This window comes from Chiroxiphia lanceolata, chromosome 4, assembly GCF_009829145.1.
Source record: "Chiroxiphia lanceolata isolate bChiLan1 chromosome 4, bChiLan1.pri, whole genome shotgun sequence".
In the NCBI taxonomy this organism is placed as follows: Eukaryota; Metazoa; Chordata; class Aves; order Passeriformes; family Pipridae; genus Chiroxiphia; species Chiroxiphia lanceolata.
Window position 1 is genome coordinate 40,858,721 of NC_045640.1, and position 21,710 is coordinate 40,880,430.

General features: G+C 38.8%; 1 protein-coding gene across 1 annotated transcript in view; it reads right to left on the reverse strand.

The window, feature by feature from the left end:
* Positions 1–20,946, reverse strand: part of TLL1 (tolloid like 1) — a 131,953-nt gene extending 111,007 nt beyond the window's left edge. The window contains 1 exon segment of the mRNA XM_032686652.1: positions 20,560–20,946. Coding sequence (XP_032542543.1) covers positions 20,560–20,716 — 157 coding nt within the window. The 5' untranslated portion in view covers positions 20,717–20,946.
* Between the last annotated feature and the right edge of the window lie 764 nt (positions 20,947–21,710).

Sequence of the window (21,710 nt, forward strand, 5' to 3'; positions counted from 1 at the left end):
GATATGCCTTTCAGTACACAAGCACTACACAACTACAATTACATTTTCACTAGCTAGATGATAAAGGAAACTTTGATTGTGCTTCCTGTAAAAAATTCCTAGATAACAGATAAAAGAACCTGTGAAATGAAAAGCACATTTGAAAGTGAAATACATAAGTAAGCAGACAGTCATGTATGTTTGATTTTTTTTTCTTTATAATGTAGAGTGCTGGCTTAATCCCTTGAGAGCAAATGATTTTTCAGCATCAATAACCTCTAATACAAGTTATGAATTTATTTTTCTAAGTTAAAAGTGCTTAAATAACATAAAAAGCATAAATTACTGGGAAAAAATTAACAAAAGCTTTTTAATAAATCTAAGGTCAAATGTCTTCATAAGCTTTGTTCTATAACTCAATGGACTTTAATTTGAGAAGTTCATTAGGTTAAAAAAAATTCTTTAGTCCTTGTGACATATTTAATTTTATAGACATGTTGGTTTCAGGCTTAAATAATGTATACAGCTCTAGGTTAAATATTTGACACCTGTGAGGGAGGAAGAACAAAGGAATACTCAAAGCTGCAGGGAATTGTCATACTTTCCATTTCAGCAATGAGATAAACTACTGGAAGATTCTGACAGAGATGCAGAATAGCACCTGCATCCAACCCCATACTCTCAGAAAAATCAGTGATGTTTTCACTTATTTGCAATTGTTGCTGCTCAATTGGGGCCTGAAGGAAAAAATGCAGAATAAAAGAGCAGATGGAAACCCCAGAAGAGCAGATGAAGAACTGCCAAGAGTGACTGAGGTGAAACAAAGCCAAATATTTTTATCAACTCCTAAAAGAAGACACTTTTGATAGTGAGATCAGAATCTGAGCAATCACACCAAATTACACTTCAACTTGAGATGAAAATTTGAATTTTTTTTCTTCCAGCAAGTATAAATAATAAAATAAAAGATAAAAAGAATAACATAGGAACTTTTCTAAATATATCAAACAAAACCAGAGGCAACCTTATAACTCACAAGCTCTAGAAGGGAAGTCCACTGGAAAACAAAATAATACTGGATAAAGGGCAGATGCTACACTGGAATTCTGTTTCACAAAGATAAGTGTGGTTTGTAAGATGAAAGTAACTTATCTGCTATTGCTTTACAGAATGTTGTATTCATGGCAAAGGTCAGACCTACACTAAACAAACTTTAGTTGATTATTCAGAAGTCAGGGTTCAAGTTTTTATTGCTGGCATTTCTACTAACAAGCCTGCATCTTAGGCAAACTGAAAAGTGATGCCTGGTTTCAGACTACTGGTGCACAACAGACTGACTCTGTGAGATGCACTCCTGGGAAGGATGTCTGTGATGGGCTGAGAGAGCAATAAAAGCTTTCAGAGAGTGTTCAGGAATTAACATGTCTGATAAAAAAAAAAAAAAAGAAAACTTCATCTGTCCAAATATCCATTCGCCAAAAGCAAAAATAAAAGACTGGGTTCTGGCAATTTCCTCCTAAAAGATGAAGGGACAGAAATCCTTGGATTCATTAAATACCTTTGCCAAATATTTTAACAGACAAACCTAAAAAGGATCTGTACGCAGACAAAGGGGCTTTTTTAATTAAAAACAACAACAACAACAACAACAACAACAACAACAACAACAACAAAAACAAACAAAAAAAAAACACCACATATTGTCCTGAGTGAAAACAAGGAAGACCAGTGTGGAAGACAAGATATGCATCTTTGAAAGTGAGGAGCTGTAACACTCCTTTTTGAACCTAAAACTATCTGGAAAAGCAATTAAACATCAATATGGGTCAAGAGGGACCCATATTCTTTAGAATATGCAATTTGTACCAAAAACCTGTCCCTAACATGCAAAAAGAGTGACCAGCTGTGTGGGGACCACTTAATTGGGCTATAAGGAATTCTAGCTTCTCTAGGAATTAACCAACAACTGCTGAGCAAAGGCATCATTTCATTTCCCCCCTTCCATCCAGCTTCTCACTCTCCTACAGTATGTTACTCTGTCCTCATTGCTTTTTTCGTGCCCAAGTTTTAAGAGGCTGAACAACAGGAATTGCCTTCCCACAGTGCCAAACTCAGAGTCCCCACCAAACTCCAGCTTTATGGTGGTTTCCTCTTGGGCCATCTTAACCACTGGTCAAACTGGGGTCTCCAGAGAGCAAGTATTTTCATTGTGCACTGGTAACAGGCAGCATAGGCATGTTGCTTGCTGCCCACGAAAGCTAAGAACTGTGCAGCTACATCCAAGAGCAAGACAAGACCCTAGATGACAGATACGACACAGAAACAACCAGCTGTTTCACTGTTTTACATTCCTTGACACAAAGCAACTGGAAACAGCCTTCAGACATAAACAGAAGGCCCAACTGGTGAGGATTATTTTTGAGCAGCCCAAAGTTAATATTCAACACTTCAGTGCACACAAGGGTTTGCTGAAAGTGACCTTAATACCATGGTTGTCTACCACTTGAAAGCAGAAGCAAAAAAATGTACATAGTGAGTGTAATACTGTATACACAGTTAAAAGAAGCTGTCCTTTATTATTTGTGCATAATGTAAGAAATGTGCTCTGGAAAAATCAACCCAAAAGTTAATACACATCAAGTGCCTGCAAAAATCTGAACTGGTGATTACAATTTTGGGCAGACAATTTGGCACAGACAGAGTCTTACTGATAGATGAAAATGTGTTTTTGAAGGCAGATGCATATTGCTCTTCAGTGGAGAATTTGCTTTCATTTTGCCACAAAATAGTCCATCAGTGCATTAGCTCAACACTAACCTTCTTTTTTCCTTTTATTACTAGATGAACATGTTTTATGTTTGGATGAGATATTGGAGATAGCTCATTTTTCCCTTGCAGTCAACTCAATCACATCCAAACTACTAATGTACGAGAGTTCCATGACTTTTGTCAGTGGATGTTAAGTCAATTCCCACTGACTTAACTGAGGACAAAACTCAGCCATTACGCAACAGTAGAAATGTTAAATGGTACAGCTACTCTGTACAGAGACTTTATTTTCTCTTTGTGAGAAATAAGCATGAAACAATATATTCAGGAGACCAAGGAATTTATGTAATGTCTTTGTTACCTTTATCAACATTTTCACTAGTACTGGGAGTTCACTTCAGAATGAGCTCCTATACCACAAACAGATTTCTGCAAGTACAGTAACTGGATGAAACATAGACATACTTTGTTTCCAGGAAAAAAATTGCATACTTCATAGAACAGTGAGCTTTTAAAGCAAGTCATCTTCAAACAGTGACCCCCAGGCAGATTTTACTACTCTAAATTTAATATTAGGCTGTTCTGTAAACCAGTGAAGTGGCAAATGCTTCTGTAAGATTTTATCTACAACACATAATTACAGCAATTTCCCATTTTCCATTTACATGACCAAATTACATAAAATCTTCACAATTAAAACCCAAACTCATGCACTTTTTCAACTTACAGTTTATCTAAAACTGTATCCACATATACTGCAACTGTATGTCTCAACATCCTCAGTGTAATTGACCTCATGGATCTGACTGAGAATGAAGTCTCACTTTGTAACCACATTATGTTCATTTCAATAGCATAAATGAAGCAGACATTTTATAACTGAAATTTGCAAATGTTTTAGTACAATAAATATCTTAAGTCTAAGCTGATGATCTAAAAAAAAAAAAAATTCAAACTGCCACATCTACTCATATATGTAAGAATTAAAATACCATGTCATTTATATAAGAAACAACTGGAATAATAATTTTAGAATTACCCAGTCTCTTAGTACTCTGCTAGATTGCCATTGAACAGAAACTTGACAGCTCCAGTCAGGGCAAACTTCAGTCTCCTTCAGGCAGTCTTCCTTGTGAATATTTTCATCTCAATTTTTATATACAAGCCTGTGATGCACTGACAAATTTCCTCACAGACATGTCACTGGGTGCTTCAATATTACATTTTATTACTAGCTATATTCAAACCAAATATATCCATAGGCCAAGCTACATACAGATGCACTAATCCCTCTCACAAACTTGCCGTACTCTGTGGCTAGTAAAGACCTACTTCCTTCTACCTGAGTGTCAGCAAACTGACACGAAGATACTCTGTGCAAGCTTTTTTTCATGGAGAATTCTCTGAAAAAAAAAATAAAAATTAAACACAACAAACCAAACACAAACTTGGGAAAGCAAAACCCTCTGGGGTAAACTATAGATGCGATAAAATATCATTAGATAAATATCGCATAGTGAATACAGATATTAAACAGCTAAATAATATAACAATATGCAATAATGTAAATATGTAAAACATAATGGGCCAGACTGGTTGAAAGCTAAACATGCAATATTAGACCCAAATTCTGCTTTAAAAGTTAGGATGAAAATAATGCAGATAGTTGAGACAAATTTTGTCCTGTTTGTTCATACATTAGCAGAATTTGCTAGCTTATGTTTTTCTTCTAGAAAGAACATCTACATTTAACTGCAGGAATTCATTTAAACCACAAAAGGCGAAAATAGTTCCTCTTACATAAAAATAAAAATACAGTGAATTAAAAGAAATTAAACAGAGTCAAAAGAACTTGGACACACGTATTTACACTGCCTTCTTCACCTTTAATGTTCTCTCTCCCTGGACCTCAAAAAAACTCCTCTTATTAAGAAGGTGCTTTTTTCCCCCCCATTTATCATGTGGAACTACATGATACCTTTTTAAAATACCCAGAAATTCTTAACTACAGACACTGAAATACAGTCACATTAACAATACAAATCTACATTTCTCCCTACGTTAGTTAAAATTTTACATTTGTGCCATGTGCAAAAAGGATGACAAACTGACATCTTACCAGTGTCCCTCTGAAAACTGGACAGACGTAGAAGTTTCTCCTCCTTCCCCTGAATTAGGAGGAAATAGGAAAAGGACACCTGGGAGAGAGTCCTTAGGGGGAACAGAAAGGATAAAGCTGTGCTGCTGTGCAGGGAGGGGAAGCAGTGGGAATGAATGAGATCTCCCAACTTTCAGCTTTCAAAATCAGGACCTTAATACCAAAAAACTGCCATAAAAATGGCAGTCTCTGCTTTCCTCCCATAGCCAACTCTCAGGAAAGGCCATCCACTCTGCCTCCCTGAGTACCAAGCCTCAAAATGCACTGATATCAATGTTGAGAGCACTGATTGTCAGCCAGGGGCAGTTTCTGTCAGAAAGCACTTAGCTACCTTTACAGAGGAGATTGAGACAGACCAAAGGACGAGTTGACATGATGAGTATAATCCAGCAGTTCTACCCCCCTGAAAAAAAAAAACAGTGACCTCAACATCAAGCCTGTATGACATGATTGCATCCACACAGGTGAAAAAGGCTGACAGCTCTCTCAGTGGGAGAAGCACTGTTTGACAACACCCTCTCTGATGGTACACCATGAAAGTCACACCAATTAAGTTGACATTAAAATTCAGAAAAGCCTGAACAAGGAATACAGAGTAAGACAGTGAGAACACACAGTGCAACAAACAATAGGGAGGAAAGGGGGGGCAGACAAACAAACAAAAACCAACCAAAAAAACCAAAGCAAACCAAACAAACCACAACCTGATCAATACTTTCTTGTTGAAATACATCAGTGGCATTAAGTATTTTCTGTACTTTTTTCCATACATGCCCAAAATTTCCAGCTGGACTGCTGCTTGTCACCTTTGAAAGATGACACATATAGAATGCTAACTATGGTAAGCATTTCCCATCCCCAGAGAATTAAGAATATTTTTCCACTTAGATGCAAAACAAGCCAAAAAATTATTAAGCACTGTCCCAGTATCTCTTCTATTATAGAAAAAGGCTATTGGGAAACGGGGTACATTTTGCCAAGTTTCTTTTGATTCAGATGTGAGTTTCTTACTTGCCAACTACAGAAACCAACAGTAACAACTGAACCAAAGGTTTGGTGCTGCGGTTTTAATTAAAATCAGAGCTAAGACAAGATACTGAAAGTTTTGGGGCTTAATAAGTATGTTAAAGAAAATGCACCAAATATCGCAAATTAAAAAAAATGAAAATAATTATTTTAAAAATCCTCTGCATATATTGAAGATGACAGATGCATCATCTACTGCACTTAATAGGATGTCTGAAACTTATGTTTTATTCTATATACAATCATCTTTATTACCTTATTTTTATACTTTACAGTAAAACTCTGTTTTATAACTTTGGTGCTCACACTAGTTGATCTGTTAAAACTATGGGGAAAAAAGATCAGAAAATTAGTTATTAAATTGAATGCTTATCTAAAGGTATTTTATTTTAAGCATGTCTTTGGCACTTTTGGCAAGGCATGCTATACTATTTTCACTGTAGTAAAATTATTTACCAAATACAAAAATCCTAACATACTTGCAGTTCTTTAACATCCCTTCATTCTCATGGAAGCTTACATTAACAAACGTCAATGCATCTGTTGCTCTCTATGACAAAAAGAATTTCTGACAATGTACAGCAGGACACCTGAAGCATTACACTATTCATGGGAAGGTTGGGCTGTCTAAAATTCACTCCCCCAGCCCCAAGAAACCGCAGCAAGTACCCTCCAGACTCAGGGGGGAGCTGCAGGATTTGTTCCCGAGCACAGTGTGGCGTGAAGCCAAAGGAGTAATTTAGCAGAGTTTTTGGCCAAGCAGGAAAGTGTTCCATTTCTTCTGCCATTCATTGAGACCCACGAGGAAACTGAGACAGGAAGTCAGGCTTCCAGATAATAGGAACGTTCCTAATGATGTCCTTTGGCTCGTAGCACAGAACAGTTCCTCTATGTTCACCCTTGCTACAACATCTTCTTTCTCTATAACTTCCCACTGGAAAGGGGTAACAACAACAAAAGCTTTTTAAATTAATTTTTCTTTGCATCCAATTCAAAGGGCCCAGTTAAACTGCATGGATTATCTGCTTCTGTACTATGTATGAACAGCAACTACTTGTTTGTTTTAAAACAGCTGATTATGCTTGAAAATCAGTCTAGCGTAACATCACTTCAGAAAGATTCTTCCATTACAATGTCTGTATATATATATATATTTTAAAACATTACAAAACACTAAAAAACATATTACACCCTAACTAGCTGGTTACCTCTTGCCTCCATTGTAATGGACTGTCAAAAAAATGCACCTCCTATAAGTCTCAGTAAAATGACCCTAAATATAATTGTTCTTCAGGTTCAAATTCTGTCCTCAATAAAGTGAATGCCACCACGCTATTCCTCTCATTAGAAGTAACAAGAGATCCTGATGGGAACTGCAGTCTGAGTGAAGAATTCACCCTTATAAGTTGCTGGATATAAACATAAACATTTAGCATTAATACATAAATATGTCAGGATGCACAAGTCAGATAAAAAAATGAAGACCTTACTTTATCATAAAGGGAAAAAACACCTAAACAAAACACCTTCGTTGGCTGCTGTGGGTCCCTGCCCTGAGCACAGCTCCCTGCTGTACAGTCCACACCATGGCCCACCTAACACAATCCAGTGTCTGTAGCACATCATTAATTCAGATTCTTCCTCATCCCACCTATGGGATCTCCTGTATATCCCATGGCAAGATATGAGGCAATGCTATTTTAGCTATGATAGTCCAAAGAGATGAAACTCAAAGTTTGCAAGGAAGATAACTATCTTTTCTTAGACCAATCTGACAGAAAGAAGAAGTGTAACAAACTTCCTGACACACCATCTTTATAAGCCATGGCATTTTACCATGTGGAAGTGCCACAGAACAATCCACAGCAGAGTGCAAAAGCAAAACCAAAAGTTCTGTGTGAAAATAATTCATCCATGTTTAACTGAATGAAAGGTGGGAACACAATAACACTAGGAATTTTGATATGTGTATCATTATTTTAATTAAAACTCACTACCCTAGAAGCAACTAAATAATAGTTTGATCTGCAAAGAAACGCACTCACAGAAGTTTCTGCTGGAAATCATCTATCTACAGCTCCAGAGAGCTCAGCACGGGATAATTCACCTTTCATCTGTATCTCAGTTTTGCCTTATTACCTGGCTTCCCTTGGCAAATAACCCACGCAGCACTTTGTGATGTTGAATAATTCTCTATGACTTCCCTAAGCACCTATCCGACCTTAAACACAGATACCTGAGACTCTTCAGGCAACAAACAGGAAGGAAAACTAAATCCAGAATTGATTATGAAGATGGTAGGAAGGAAAGATGCAGTATCTGTTTGGCTGTGACCTGTGGGGCAAGTACTCCCTGTAGCTCCATCAGTGCAGGAGCAGGTCTTGAATGTGCTCCTTTCCAGTGGACAGCCAGCTGTAGAAAGGGTTTATTTTGATATCAGAACACCATAAAACTAAAAGGAATCACAACTGAGTGGCATGTAAGAATGAGGTTTTTCACTTTTTTTTTTTAGCACTTGCAAGTGGATCCAAAATCTTGTCTAGGTCTTCACTGAGCTTGATGATACATCATCTGCTTGTTGGAAGGAGAAGAGAATTTCTCCACTGATAAAACCTTTTAGGTCAATGAAGGCAAGCCAGATTATGTAAGTAGAAACCAAGGGCCAAATAATATTTCTTCTTCTATAAGATTATGTATTTAGAACCTAGTATTACTATTTATGTTCATTTTTGTTGATTTTTGCCTTACAGCTGTTATTTAGTCTGAGCTTGTTCATAATTAGGAAAAACAAACAAAATGTTTAGAAGGACTTAAATATAAATGTAAGTAATTCAGGAAACCTTTGATTTCCTATACAAACTTGGACCTAGAATAACTAGATCAATGAATCAGCAAAAAAAATTTATGTGATAGAATGTTATATCACACACCAAATAAACCTAAGACACATTGTTAAAAATCTCAAAAAGTAGCCAAGAAAGATCAATTTTTTCCAAGTTGAAATGATTGTTTTAACTTTACCTGGCTCTACGCATTGTTGATTTAAATCACCACAGAGTAGCTTGCATTTCTCTCTTAACATTTTAGCTTTAGCCCCCTCAAGATCTGCATATCTCCAGAAACACATTACTGATCAAGGAGGCATCTCTGTATTTGGCTCTCTTCCATAATGCAAAAGGAAGCATATGTTATAAATTCTCTTTACTCCAATTTCACTTCTGTAGATACACTGTGATCCACAAGAACTACAATTCATATTTAATTCAGCTTCTTCCAGATTAAAGGTATTATGAATGAAAACATCCAAAAGACTTGAACTAGGTTTCTGTATTTTCACCTGTACTTCACATGTGAAAAGGGTTTCATCCTCAAGAATGCAGATAAAAGACTGAAAAAAACCAGGAAACCCCTCTCCTACACTCTCTACTCTCTATCACTTCTTCAATGTAGTGATCAAAGGATCTAAAAACTGTAAAAAGGGAATCATTTCATGACAGAGATCTTTCTTCTTCCTTCCCTTAACAAGCAACTCCAGAAAACTATGTACCTAAAGCCAAGTGAAGACCTTTCTTCAAAGAATCCTCAGTCAAATCTAGACTCATTTATCACCGACAGTTCTAACTTTGGCTATGATTTAAGTTCACCACACAGAAGAAACAACATCAGAAAGAAAACAGAAGTTTTCAAAACACAAAAGTAACAAACTATGTGGTTAAAGACAAGATTTGCACTGAGTTAGGCTATTTGGTAAGGTTACTTAGTTCTATACGGCAATTTAGAGTTTTTGCAATCCATCCAAACTATACAGAGCTTTGGGAAAAAAAAATACACTTTCTGCTCTCTTCTTATTTTGCCATGCAACTAATTCTTCAATTTATTAATTAAGTGGGGATATTAGTACACCTGTTCCTCCTAGTTTTCCAAGATTTCTTTAGCTTCTATCAGCCCCTGGGTTAGGAAACGTTTTAATTTTGAGATACTGTAAATTACTGAAGAGACTTTCAGGGCTTGTCAAACTTCAGCTAATGGTATATGATTTTGTTGATATTATTACAACCTACATTGACACTAGTTTCACATGCGTGCTGTACTTTGTAACAAGTGGCTTATTATCTTCGACTTTACATTTCTTGAAATTATACAGATAAGGAACTGTATACCATCATGTTCATCAGCATCTTCTGCCATTTAGCAGACTGAACAATTAATAAAGTATTCAGCTATAACAAGAAGAAACCCATCTCTGAAGTCTGAGAAATTACTGCAGTAATCAAAAATCAGTCTTATCCTGAGGCTTCTTGTAAGCGGAAGAAAAAAAAGGAAATCAGATGCCCTTCAAGCTGCTAGATTTTTTTCACACCCCAGTCCAGCAAGAAAAAACCTGTAATCACAAGGTCACTGAATGTAAGATTTCATGATACTCTTGTGTTAGTGATGACAACTACAGAAACTGGGGCAAAAATCCAACTGCCTTCATTGATGTGCCTGCAATCAAGAGCAGGCACGTGCACGTGAGCACATGAATACAAGTAAGCCATAGCCAAGTACACAGAAGAAAATCAGTCAGCTCTGCACTTCATTACTTATTCACCTATAAATATTACCTCCAAAATAGCTGGAAACATTCCCACTGAGTTCAATGCCCTCTAGATCAGGTTTACACACAATGAACTTGGCACTCATGAGTGGAGAAAAAAATAAAAAAAAAGGCACCCACACAATCTGTACATGCAACTTTAAAGATCCTTTATAGATATTTCTATAGGCACCAATGATAGCTCCTTAGGTAGTTGGGTGAGTATGTGCATACATGTGTTTTACAGATAAACACGTGTACAAGTGCTCCACTAGACCCATAATGACAATCTATAAACCTAGGTAAATGCAGTTTTCTTCTCATATGCCTGCATAAATTAATTTTCATCAAATATAGTTGGTCAATATGTTTACAGTGATATTGAGCTTCAAAATTCATTCACTTCCCAATATAGCTAAATTGCATTTGTCTTTTAGGCATGCTACAAGACATGAGTTTTTGAAATAACATTTAGGGAAGGCTGAGGAACAAAGGAACTGCAACACTGGATCATATCCAAGGTCCTGTCTCTGACAGCAGTCACCACCAGCTGCTTCACAGAAAGAAACAAGAATCTGCAGTAGGTAGACAAGGATAATGTTGCCGCACACTGGGGTTCATCCATGTTTCCAGCCACTAAATACTGGCTTGAACTCTGAAGCCTTAGGTATATATGCACTTGAAAATGTTATCATTACTAAACATCAGGGATATCTGGAGCTCTGATATCTATGTAAATGTCATATCATATATCCAAATACTGACTCAGCAGAATCCTTTAGTAGATTACAATCTAGAAAAAGCTGTATAAGATCCCCACATATCTCCTGGTTTCTGTTCTGAATTTTCCACTTCAGAATTTAACAGACTGTTAGAAGGAGGAAAAAAAAAATCTTCTATTTTATTTTCTTGTATAATTTCTTAAATTGTTCATGTTTATGTTCCTTCTCTTTCATTTTCGCTTTTCTAATTTGAACATCTTTTTACCCTGTTTTCATTAAACAGTTTTTCAGTAATGTAAACTTCGGGGAATAAAACATTTACCCATAGGAACCTGATTCCTTAGTGATTTACAGGCTCCATTATCTTTTTTTTTTTTTGTCTGAGGGTTTATTGTGGGTTTGTGGAATTTTCTTTAATAATTTCTTTTTCAGGCACAAAAGATTAATCTACATAAGTTTTCAGAACATAATGCTATTATGGCATATCAGTAACAACAGAATAAGGATCCCACAATTCAGTCCTGAATCAATAGTCTTGAATAGCTGCATAGTTAGAGAAAGACTGAGCAGTTTATATGATGACATAAGGATGGGCTAATAGACAGATCAAAGATTCTGATATTAAAATGAAGATCATAAAAAGATGGGTAACATGCCTTCAACATGGCATGGGTAATTTTTCATGGAAAAATACTCTTCATTAGAAAAGGGCTAAGCAGATTGCCTGAACATAAAATACCCAATTTATCAATTTGCCTATATGTTTATACAAGGGCTTAAGTAGAGAATTCTAAATATAGAAACAGTTGTGAAGTAGGGCAGCATAACCTACCTGCAAATAAAGCTGAAGTTAGAGCACAATTGTAAGAGTAATGTTGAGTAAGGGGAAAAAAGCAAGTACAAGTAAAAATGAAGATATATGCAAATTTGTTATAAATATAAGGACATTTTACCAGATGGAGAAACTGGGCAGTTCATCATCATGTTCTCACACCCGCAAAGTTGTTCTAAAACTACTCCTCATGAAAGCAAATATAAATGGCTGTTCAAGTAAACTGTTTAAATAAATCTTGATATTATATAAGAACCATCTGAAATTATTTTCTTTGCTTATCTGAGTACATTATCTGGAAATATAAGAAGCTCTGTGTTTTGGCTACTATTTCTATGATTACTGTGCTCTAACCAAAATTCTTTATACTCTATCGGGAAAGTGGAAAAGTGTTAAAGGTCTTTAGTGATACAATGCCCATGAGAGCAAGAGTGTATCTAACTAGTACTTATTAAAACAACAGACATCAATAAAATTGATTCATTTGTGTTTAATAACAATTAAATTTGTTACTAGGAATATATTTAACTGCTGCTACCAGCATGATAATAATGTAACCCATTTGCACAGCTATTTAGATACAACCCTCCCAGCTGATGTCCATGCCCCCTCAGTTCTTACAAGAGCTAATATTTAAACTCCGCCATACAGTTTACAAATATCCAAGGATCACAGTGTGATTGGAGAGGTCCTGACACCTTTCAAATGCAGTGATGTATCTCTGTCACTCAATTTCTGTAGGAAAAGAAATGAAATTCACAAGAACAGCAAGACAGATAACTTCTGCATTCAGATTTAAATGCACTGAAAATGAATTTTAAAATAAACATCTCTCCTTTGCATTTTTATGTCCTGATTTTGCCGAGTATTCCCTGATCAGATTTCACTTATAACCATCAAAATGAATAAAAAAAATTTAAAATCAATTCTCAGTCAGTTATTGATAGACTTTTTACCATTGAAGTATATATAGCAAAGAAGCTGGTTTAACACACACTGCATACCCTATTAGGCATCATATTTCACACACCTCAGGAAAAAAATCAGGAGTTATTTTAGAACAATATTGATTTTTTGGCATTTTGGTCTTGAAAATCTCTGGGTTTTACCATCGAAGGGAAAACCCACAAACCTACATTTTGGAGCATTATTGCTTTGTAAGAGCTATCTGACTGTGCTCAAATATTCTCAGACACTTGATGCTCACTTACAGCCACTCATAATTTGCAATTGCAGACCATTACTCAGGCAAAAACTCCCAATAAACATCATGAGAGTATCTGTATGAGCAGGAACTGCCTCCATAACAGTCTGCAAGAGCAGTCACTCACATGGGTCTCACACCGACACTCTACATATGTCCACAGCACAGCCTCCACCTTCACACTCCCCAGCTCAACCTGTTCTGGTGCATTACTATTTATACAAGCTTTACACTTCAAGTACTTAGAGTACTCTTATTTCTGTTGATCAGCAAGGACAGTCTTCAGATCTTGATATTTAGGTACACGAGTCCAGAGAAAGAAGGTTCGTGTATGTATTCTGTATAAACATTTGTAGGTGGATATTTCAGGGTTGGACATGCAATGTTTAACAGATCGTTGCAGCCCACTGAGCACTCCAAGCATGAGGCCTCTGAGAACATGCTGGTCACACACAGCCCACCCATCCTGCTTCTCCTCATCAATTCCAGCTATGGGCAAAGGTGCTCAGTTTCTATCTTACAGAACTCTCAAAGCACTAGAGGACAATCTTCCAGAAAATCTATGATAAGCCAGAAGTTATATTTGGAAGGAATAAATGATAATTTTAAGCAAGAGAAGGATATGTGAAGGGGAAAAAAAAAACCAAAAAAACAGAGCAGGCTAGATGACTGGTCAGGCAGCACAGGAAAAAGCCAAAAAGCAAGTAGAAAGTGAATTTGGTGGAGGAAGGGAATCCAGAGGTAAAGGAACTTGCCATGGGAAGAATGAAAGAAATTACAGGAAAAGAAGCAGAAGAAGAGCAGCAGGCACAAAGAATGACTGTGCATTAAAATACATCAACAGATTGGCCATTAGGTCTTTCTTAGCCAATAAAAATAGCCTGACAAGACAGAAATAAAAATACCCAAAGATTTCTCTAGTCACATTTTCAGTTGCTATTACTCTGAAGGGATGGAGTAGGGAGATGGACAGAGGTTGTTTGTGGTTAAGAATAGGGGAAATGGACTACATCCAATCATGACTGAAACAAGTAGATTAGAAAGCTCCTAAAGAGGCTGAGAAAAGTCTGAAAAACACTATGAAATGCTGTCCATCCAAGAGAGCTGTGAAAACCCAAAGCTTAGTTTTGCTCTGGAATACTCTCAGAATATATTTTTCCTTCAGATACATATTTTAAAAAAAATTATATACCATAATATTTTTCATTAGTCTAAAGCCAGACCATAAAAAACTATTTCAGTTTAAGCATAAATACATCCTGTCTAAACAAAGACTAGAGATTTCTCCCCTTTTTTAGTTTATTCACCATTATAAAATTTAGAGTACTACAATGCATCCAGGAAGGAAAAAAAAAAAACAAACAAACTTTTCCTCCACAAGGTCCCCTGTGCTTATGAAAAGCAGAAGTTGACTCTTCAGTTTTACAGCTTTTCCATTTTACAGACATTCCGTCATTACCATGCACCACAGACATGACCTTCTCTCCAAAAAGAAGTGAATGAAATTGTGTCATAAGCCTATCAACCCTGTTGTTCAGAGAGGCAATAAGAATGACATAAGGCAGACGTCCAGGTATGGTGAATGTTTCTGAGTTTGCCTGGGGGACCTGATTCCAAGCTCAATTAGATTTGTCAATTAGATTTGGTTTGCAGTGATGTAATACTGCTCTTTGCAGGTCACTCATTTGACACTTTGGAAATATATTCAGACACAGATCCCTACGGAAAGCGGCCTGGACATGAAATTGAGCCTTTGGTGTGGGAGGATACCCACAAAATTAGAATATAGAATATATTAATTTAATGTAGTTTTCCCAGAGTTTCATATTGAATTAATCTTTTCAATGAAGCTGAGGAGAAAAAGAACTTTATCTTCCCACAAATCTCTTTCAATGTTATTGAGATACCACATTAAAGGACATCACAGATAAAGCAATGGTGGAGAATTCTGGAAACAAATACTTAAAAGGTAATTTTTTTCGTAGTCTGATTTACCCTATAAGATTATTCATAACAGGATGGAAACCAGTTGGGATAGACTATTCAGAAAAGCTTGTTTCTGTTTCAGCTGCCTACACTATGTGTTTACTACATGAACAGTCACAGTTCTGTCAATCTGGCAAGTGATATTAGCAGCATAACCTCTATATTAGTGCAAAATGCTCAATATATCTTTAAGAATCTATTTCATGACTGAACTAAAAAGATAAAAGATCTCAATTATCTAAATCATGCAACAGATTCAAAACATATAATCAAAGGCTTAAAGAATTTTCTTATTATCAGACTGCACAATTAGCATGCTTACAACTGAACACATGTCTCAGAACCCAAGAAGGAAACTAAAAACAACCCCACAATGTAGCAGTATAGAAGGCTGCTGCCACAATATCAATAAACAATAGTTAGATTGCAGATTACACCGCATAATTATACTTAATATTTACCATCAATTTTTCATGTTCAGCTACTTCACAAATAAAATATATTACTAGGCTTCACACTTCAGTGATGTGGGAAACACTAATATCCTTTTATGGACAATCTAAACATTTTTATTATTATTATTTATAAAGTTGCAAAGTAACCAAATGAGTTCCTTAGATTTTATAGGAGGGAGAAATGAACACAATGAGGACTGTCTGTCTTAATTATCTCTAATTCTCAAGCAGGCAGAAATACACACAGAATTTGTTCTTGGTCAAATAACTGCATGTTACCAAATTTAAATTTATGAAGCTTTAAATTTAATTGCTTGTCTTCAATATTCTTTTTCTGACATTTTTATCTAGCTTCACTGGGGAAAAAAAACCCTAAAAGCAACTCATGCATCATTTGAACGGAAAAAAGTCTCAATTAACTGTTGGGGGGGGGGAGGGGGGAAGGAAGGAAAGTCATCCAAACTAACTAAATGAAAAGTTTCAGTAAAGTTTTCCCTGAGAGCATTTTCCCCAGACAGAATTTCTGGTGCAAAAAAACCACAAGGCTTACAAAAGCAAAAAATAATAGCCCAAGGAATTGAAATTCAAGTCTATTCCCTAAATCTTTTGTTTTAGGAAGTGGAATACCTCATGGAAGAAATGCTAGAAGAGACTTACCTGAGGACAGCCAGCTGTCCAGAGGCTGAAACAGACCTCAGTGATGTGACCATGCAACAAAGCTAAGACTTGTTGCCTAATCTCCCACAGTTCACAGTATTTTAATTGCAAGATCACACCAGAGTACACTCTCTCTTTTTTGTTTGTTTGTTTTGTTTTAGGAAAACAAAGTTGTTGCGAAAACAAAACAAACAAAATATACAAAAACTCAAACAAATAAACAGCCTTCAAAAAACCTTGAATATCAACTAAATGCAGGCTATGAACAAGAGGAAATTCTCTTCCTACCCATCTCACTCTGTCTCTCTCAACAGATATCCTGAATACATCAAAAACCATGGCAAGAATGGAAGAAAAGGAAAAACTTCAGGAATCTGCAGACAGATGTAGGTGCATGCTGCAAACTGAAAAGTTTGACAGTGCCCATTGAAATCTAACTCAGCATTTTATTCTTTGCAGCAATATCTGATTTATACAACTGCTGATCTATGTCCTTAGGTTCCTTAGAGTATTCTAGCATTCCCAGTTTCACATCTTCTGGCAAATTAGATCTTGAAGATGAACTAAGAATGACTTACACTTGAACTTCAAATGGTAAACACCAAGGGCAATATCCTGCAGAGAGACACAAGGAAATATCCGAGACATCAGAAGCACAGAAACTGTGTTACATCACATCCCGCTGTTACAGCATGCCAGGATACTTTTTATAAGGAGATGTAGCGTGACCCAAAATTCACACATAGGTTAAAGGTCTACAGACAAATACACGGGAAACCACACAGTTCATCAAGTTCTTCCACACAATGTCAACAGCTTCCTTCCAACACTCTTCTCCTCAACACTATCCCAGGACTTCTCTAGCCTCTTCTTTTCCCCAAAGCCCTTACTCCAGGGACCTCGATGTGCACTGCTGAGACTGCACTTTGAGGTTGTTGCATAAAATAGCTGCTGTTTTAGATACAAATGGAAACATCAGTTCCAGAAACAATTCCTAATCCTACTGGGCATCCTACAGACACCTGCTATCTCTGGATTTTTCACAAAGCTGGAAATATTGTAAGAAAATTAACTTTTCAGCTTCTATAGCATCATGCACTGTGCTGCTTCTGGGAATTTTAAGTTGAAGGAACAGTGTGAGTCTAGGCACATTCACTAAAATGATCCCTTCCTTATAAAAATGTTAAAATACACACATAGTACCCATAAAGGATCTCACAGAATATCCATAAATAACAACTCAGAAGCTGTCACATTCTGTTTCTGGTAAATTTCTCCATCACTTTCACAAAACAGGAAAAGAGACCTACCAAAAGAACACTTACTCAACAGAGTTAGGACTCCATCTATAAAGAGCTATAGAATTATAATGTTATCCAACTATAGATCTGATGCCTCATAGGCAGTGCTTTCTGTCACAAGATTACAAATGTTTTCTCATGCAGCTTATGGAATAAAAACAAACACTACTCACTGGAGAAAAATTGAATGCAAATAACTTCAAAAATACAGGTGAATCCATCTCACATCAGTATATTTGGGAGTAGGTCAAATTATTCTAGCATGTCTGCAAAATCTGCATGTGTATCACTGGAGTTTTTGAAGTATGTAAGTAGGTAAAACCATGAATGACCTTAGGCCTTCCTCATTTTGCTAAGTTGCAGAAATTCACTTCTATCTGGGACCTAACTGTTACCAGCCTGAACAGTTTAAAAAAAAAAAAAAAAAAAAAAAAAAAAAAAAAAAGCACTTGTACAGCCTCAGCTGAAAGCCCTCAAGATGCAAGACGCAGTAAAAGCAGGTGTTAATTATATCTAAGATACAAAGCTTGCATACCCTGAACACAATCTCAGCAAGGATTATTTTATTTTATCCTGTTATCTTGCAGATAAAGTGACCACACAAATCTGAGTGTGAATAACTCACACCCTGAGTGTAAAGCCTGGCTTTGTCCTTCTTTAGGGCTTCACTGTGGAAACCATCCTAATGGCAGATATCAGTAAGTTTACCCATGGAAGTCCAAAATCCACCCCAGACGATAAGACCTGACCTCGGGAGAACACACATTTGGGCTATGCTGCTAAAAGAGGCTGAGCACCCTCTATTCCCATCATCTTTGATCAGGTATCAGTACTTTAAGGCTAAGATTAATGGAGCCTTTAGAGAAGGTTTTGCAGGAAAATTACATTGGGAAATACTGGTGGAGGATCAGTTTCACTGATATATAGAACTTTCATTTTTTTATTAAAAATGACGAGCACATGGTATAAACCAAGTGTGCAGCAGTGATGTGCGTTTTCATTTCTGAAGAACTACCATACACAAACAAACTGAATAGAAAACCTCAAAGTGATTGTTTTTAAGACTAACAAGAACTACACACAGCTAACTCCCCACGCACCTACCTGTCTTTCATCCCTGTAGTAGTATCTAAGCATCATATACTTGTGAAGAAGCAACGGCAGCAAGAACTTCCATGAAATATTTCAGTGGGCAAAATTTTCCAAGCAAATGCTTCTCCAATCGAAACAAAACGATGGCAGAAAACTGGCAATGCTGATCAAATTGCAGTCTTCTACCGTTGTCTTTTCCCCATGCATAACCTCAAAACACTTAGTATCGTGAATTATAATTGCTAATTATTCCCACTATGAAACAAGAAGTACTAAGAAAATAGCACAGCAAACAGAGTGAATACACATTTCTTGCTTGATTCATATGAATTCCCTTAAATAATTACAGACCAGAAGAAAAGAGTCAAGTTAACTATGACCAGTTACTTATAGTTTTTGTAGCATGTGCTAATTGAGAAAAAAATAATGTTTTGTTTGCAGTTGCTTCTCTTCTTTTTGAACTTGAACATTCCTCAGTTGTAAGCAAGGAAGACCTAACAATTCACACTTAGGAACAAAGTATTTTTGTGATTAGAAAAACACAGTGTCTGCATATTTGGCATATATGTACACCACATTCTCTTCAATAAATTAAAGAAAACCACACAGACATAGCGAATACAACCTTTGGCTGAACTAGTTTTCAGAACACAAAATAACTAATTAAGGCAAAGGAGGCTGCTAGAAAACTTGAGCGCTTGTTTAACAATAGAGCTGTAGGGAATGGACCACCACTGTCGCTGATAACACATGGGGGGGGGGGGGGCGGGGAGGAATCACCGAGATACACTTGTCTACTGAAATACCAGTGAACCCGGTTCCTGAGGTCAGTTCTTGTTACTGATAACTTTAAAGGGGAAATAATTGTACCTGGCGTTAAGGAGGCTGCAGTCCTAAATCGGTAAAATAAACGTTCTAGAAAACCAGTCAATTGCTCTGCAAAGTGAGAAGAGGCCGTAACTCAGCTCTTCCCTCACAGTTTAGGAGTGGTTGGGTCAGGCACAGAGCACGCAGGAGACACCGCAACGGCCCCACCGCACACGCTGTGAAACACCAAAGCGCAGCACCTCCTAGTCGGGTTATAAGAGAAGGACGCGTGGGCTTGCACGGCTGAAACACCAGCAAACAGTTATCATCCCCCCCGCATCCCCTACCGCTCGGGATCCTCACTTATCATATCCATATCCAGAAGGCGGCCGGCGCCTAGGGCCCGCCCCGGCCCATGCGAAGGGGTGCGCGGCCGGGGGGGCGACAGGTTGAGATGGAAGAAGGCGAGAAGGAAACGGAGGCGGCACCCACTCCCGCCGCGGGGGCGGGCAGGGCCCCGAGAGAAGCCGCCAGCCTCAGGTGGAGCCCGACGCGGCAGCTCCGTGCTCCCGGCTGGTGCTGCGGGGCATGGTCCCGCCTCGAAACCTTTAAGCCCCGCCGCAGTGCTCTCTGCAACTTCCGCGGCTCCGGCGGCGGCGTGGCCCGAGGGCTCCGCGGCCGCTTCGACGCCTCCGGGCCAGCGGAGCGGTGGCGGACGGTCCTGCCCTGCCCTGCCCTGCCCGCCGCCGCGCCCCTCTCCCACCCCAGCCTCGAGCGGTAGGGAAGTAGGATGTCCCGGAAAAGCAGGTCTCAGGTACTTCCCCAGGTGAGGGAGCTGGACGTGGGGCTCCAGCTGCGCTCGCCGCAGCTGCCCTGGGAGGGAGCAGGTGAGACTGGGACTCCACCCTCACGCACCCTCGCCGTAAATAAAGCCTAGACAAAGTCACCATCTGGGGAGGGGGCGGGGAGCTGCATTAGACTTGGAAGTCACTTACCGGCTTTGCAAGGATCCTTATAATCTATCGCCTCGGCTTTATCCTCTTCAGTGAAATCGTAAGTGTAGTCATAATCAAGGCCAGAGCAGCAGGAAGGCTTCCCGCAGACAGTCCACCCGGCCAACCACAGTGCCATCCTCCAGCAAAGCATCTTCATCCTCCCTCGGGCGAAGAGGTGGTGGGCAGGGCGCGGGTGAACTAGGCGGCCGGTTCGACTGCCCACGCCGGCTTGGGAAAGGAGGGTAGGGGATGGAGGAACCACAGGTTTTGTGGAGGGGTTGGGGGTTTTTTTTTCGTTCTCCACCTGGGGGCTCTTCCGAGAGACGGTGCCTTCTAGGTAGCCCCAGTCAGACGGGTGCGACACAGAGTGAGGAGCATGAGCGTCGCTGCCCCTCCTGCCCTCTCGTCAGGGAAAAGTCTCTGGGTGTGTGGGTGGGCGCAGGGGGTGGACTCAGGCTGGGAGATCCTGTCTGTCAGGGCGTCCCCTCGCCTTTGTCAAACCCCAGCCAAACTTCCCGCGGAGGAGACGGCGGCGACTGCTGCCCGCGTCCCGTTCCGCGCCCGGCCCGCGCCCTGCTGCGCGCCCGCCGCCCGCCGCGCCGCCAACCCCGGTCCCGCTGATGCTACCAGAAGATGGATCCGGGCTGCACATCAGCAAACTACCACGGGGAAAGGGGAAAAGAAAAATAAAGAAAGAGAAAAGGAAGGAAAGAAAAGGGAGCAGGCGGGGTGGGGGAGGGAGGGTGCACTACAGCAAACCGCGGAGCTCTAGTGATGGGAGGCAGCAGCTATGCTGGAGTGAGCAAAGTGTCAGAGCTTCGCCCCCCTCTGCACAAACACTCTAAGCTCTGTCTCTGGTCTGTCCCCCCTCCTCCGTCCCCCTTTAACTTACGAAAACCTTACAGGCAACTAACACACAGTCGTCAGCATCCTGCTTACTTATTCATACAGTCAGGGTCAGGATCCGGGCTGCTTCTGATCTGCTCCCTTGATAGTGTGTCTTATGGAAACACGCGCATTCACTGTACGCCTCTATCTCCATATAGCTTTCTCTCTAGATAAGTAGTGCATGGCATTTAAACAACAACAACAAAAGGATCGAGATCAGATAAAACAATGCACAGATCGACACCCGACAGCCAAAAAAGAGC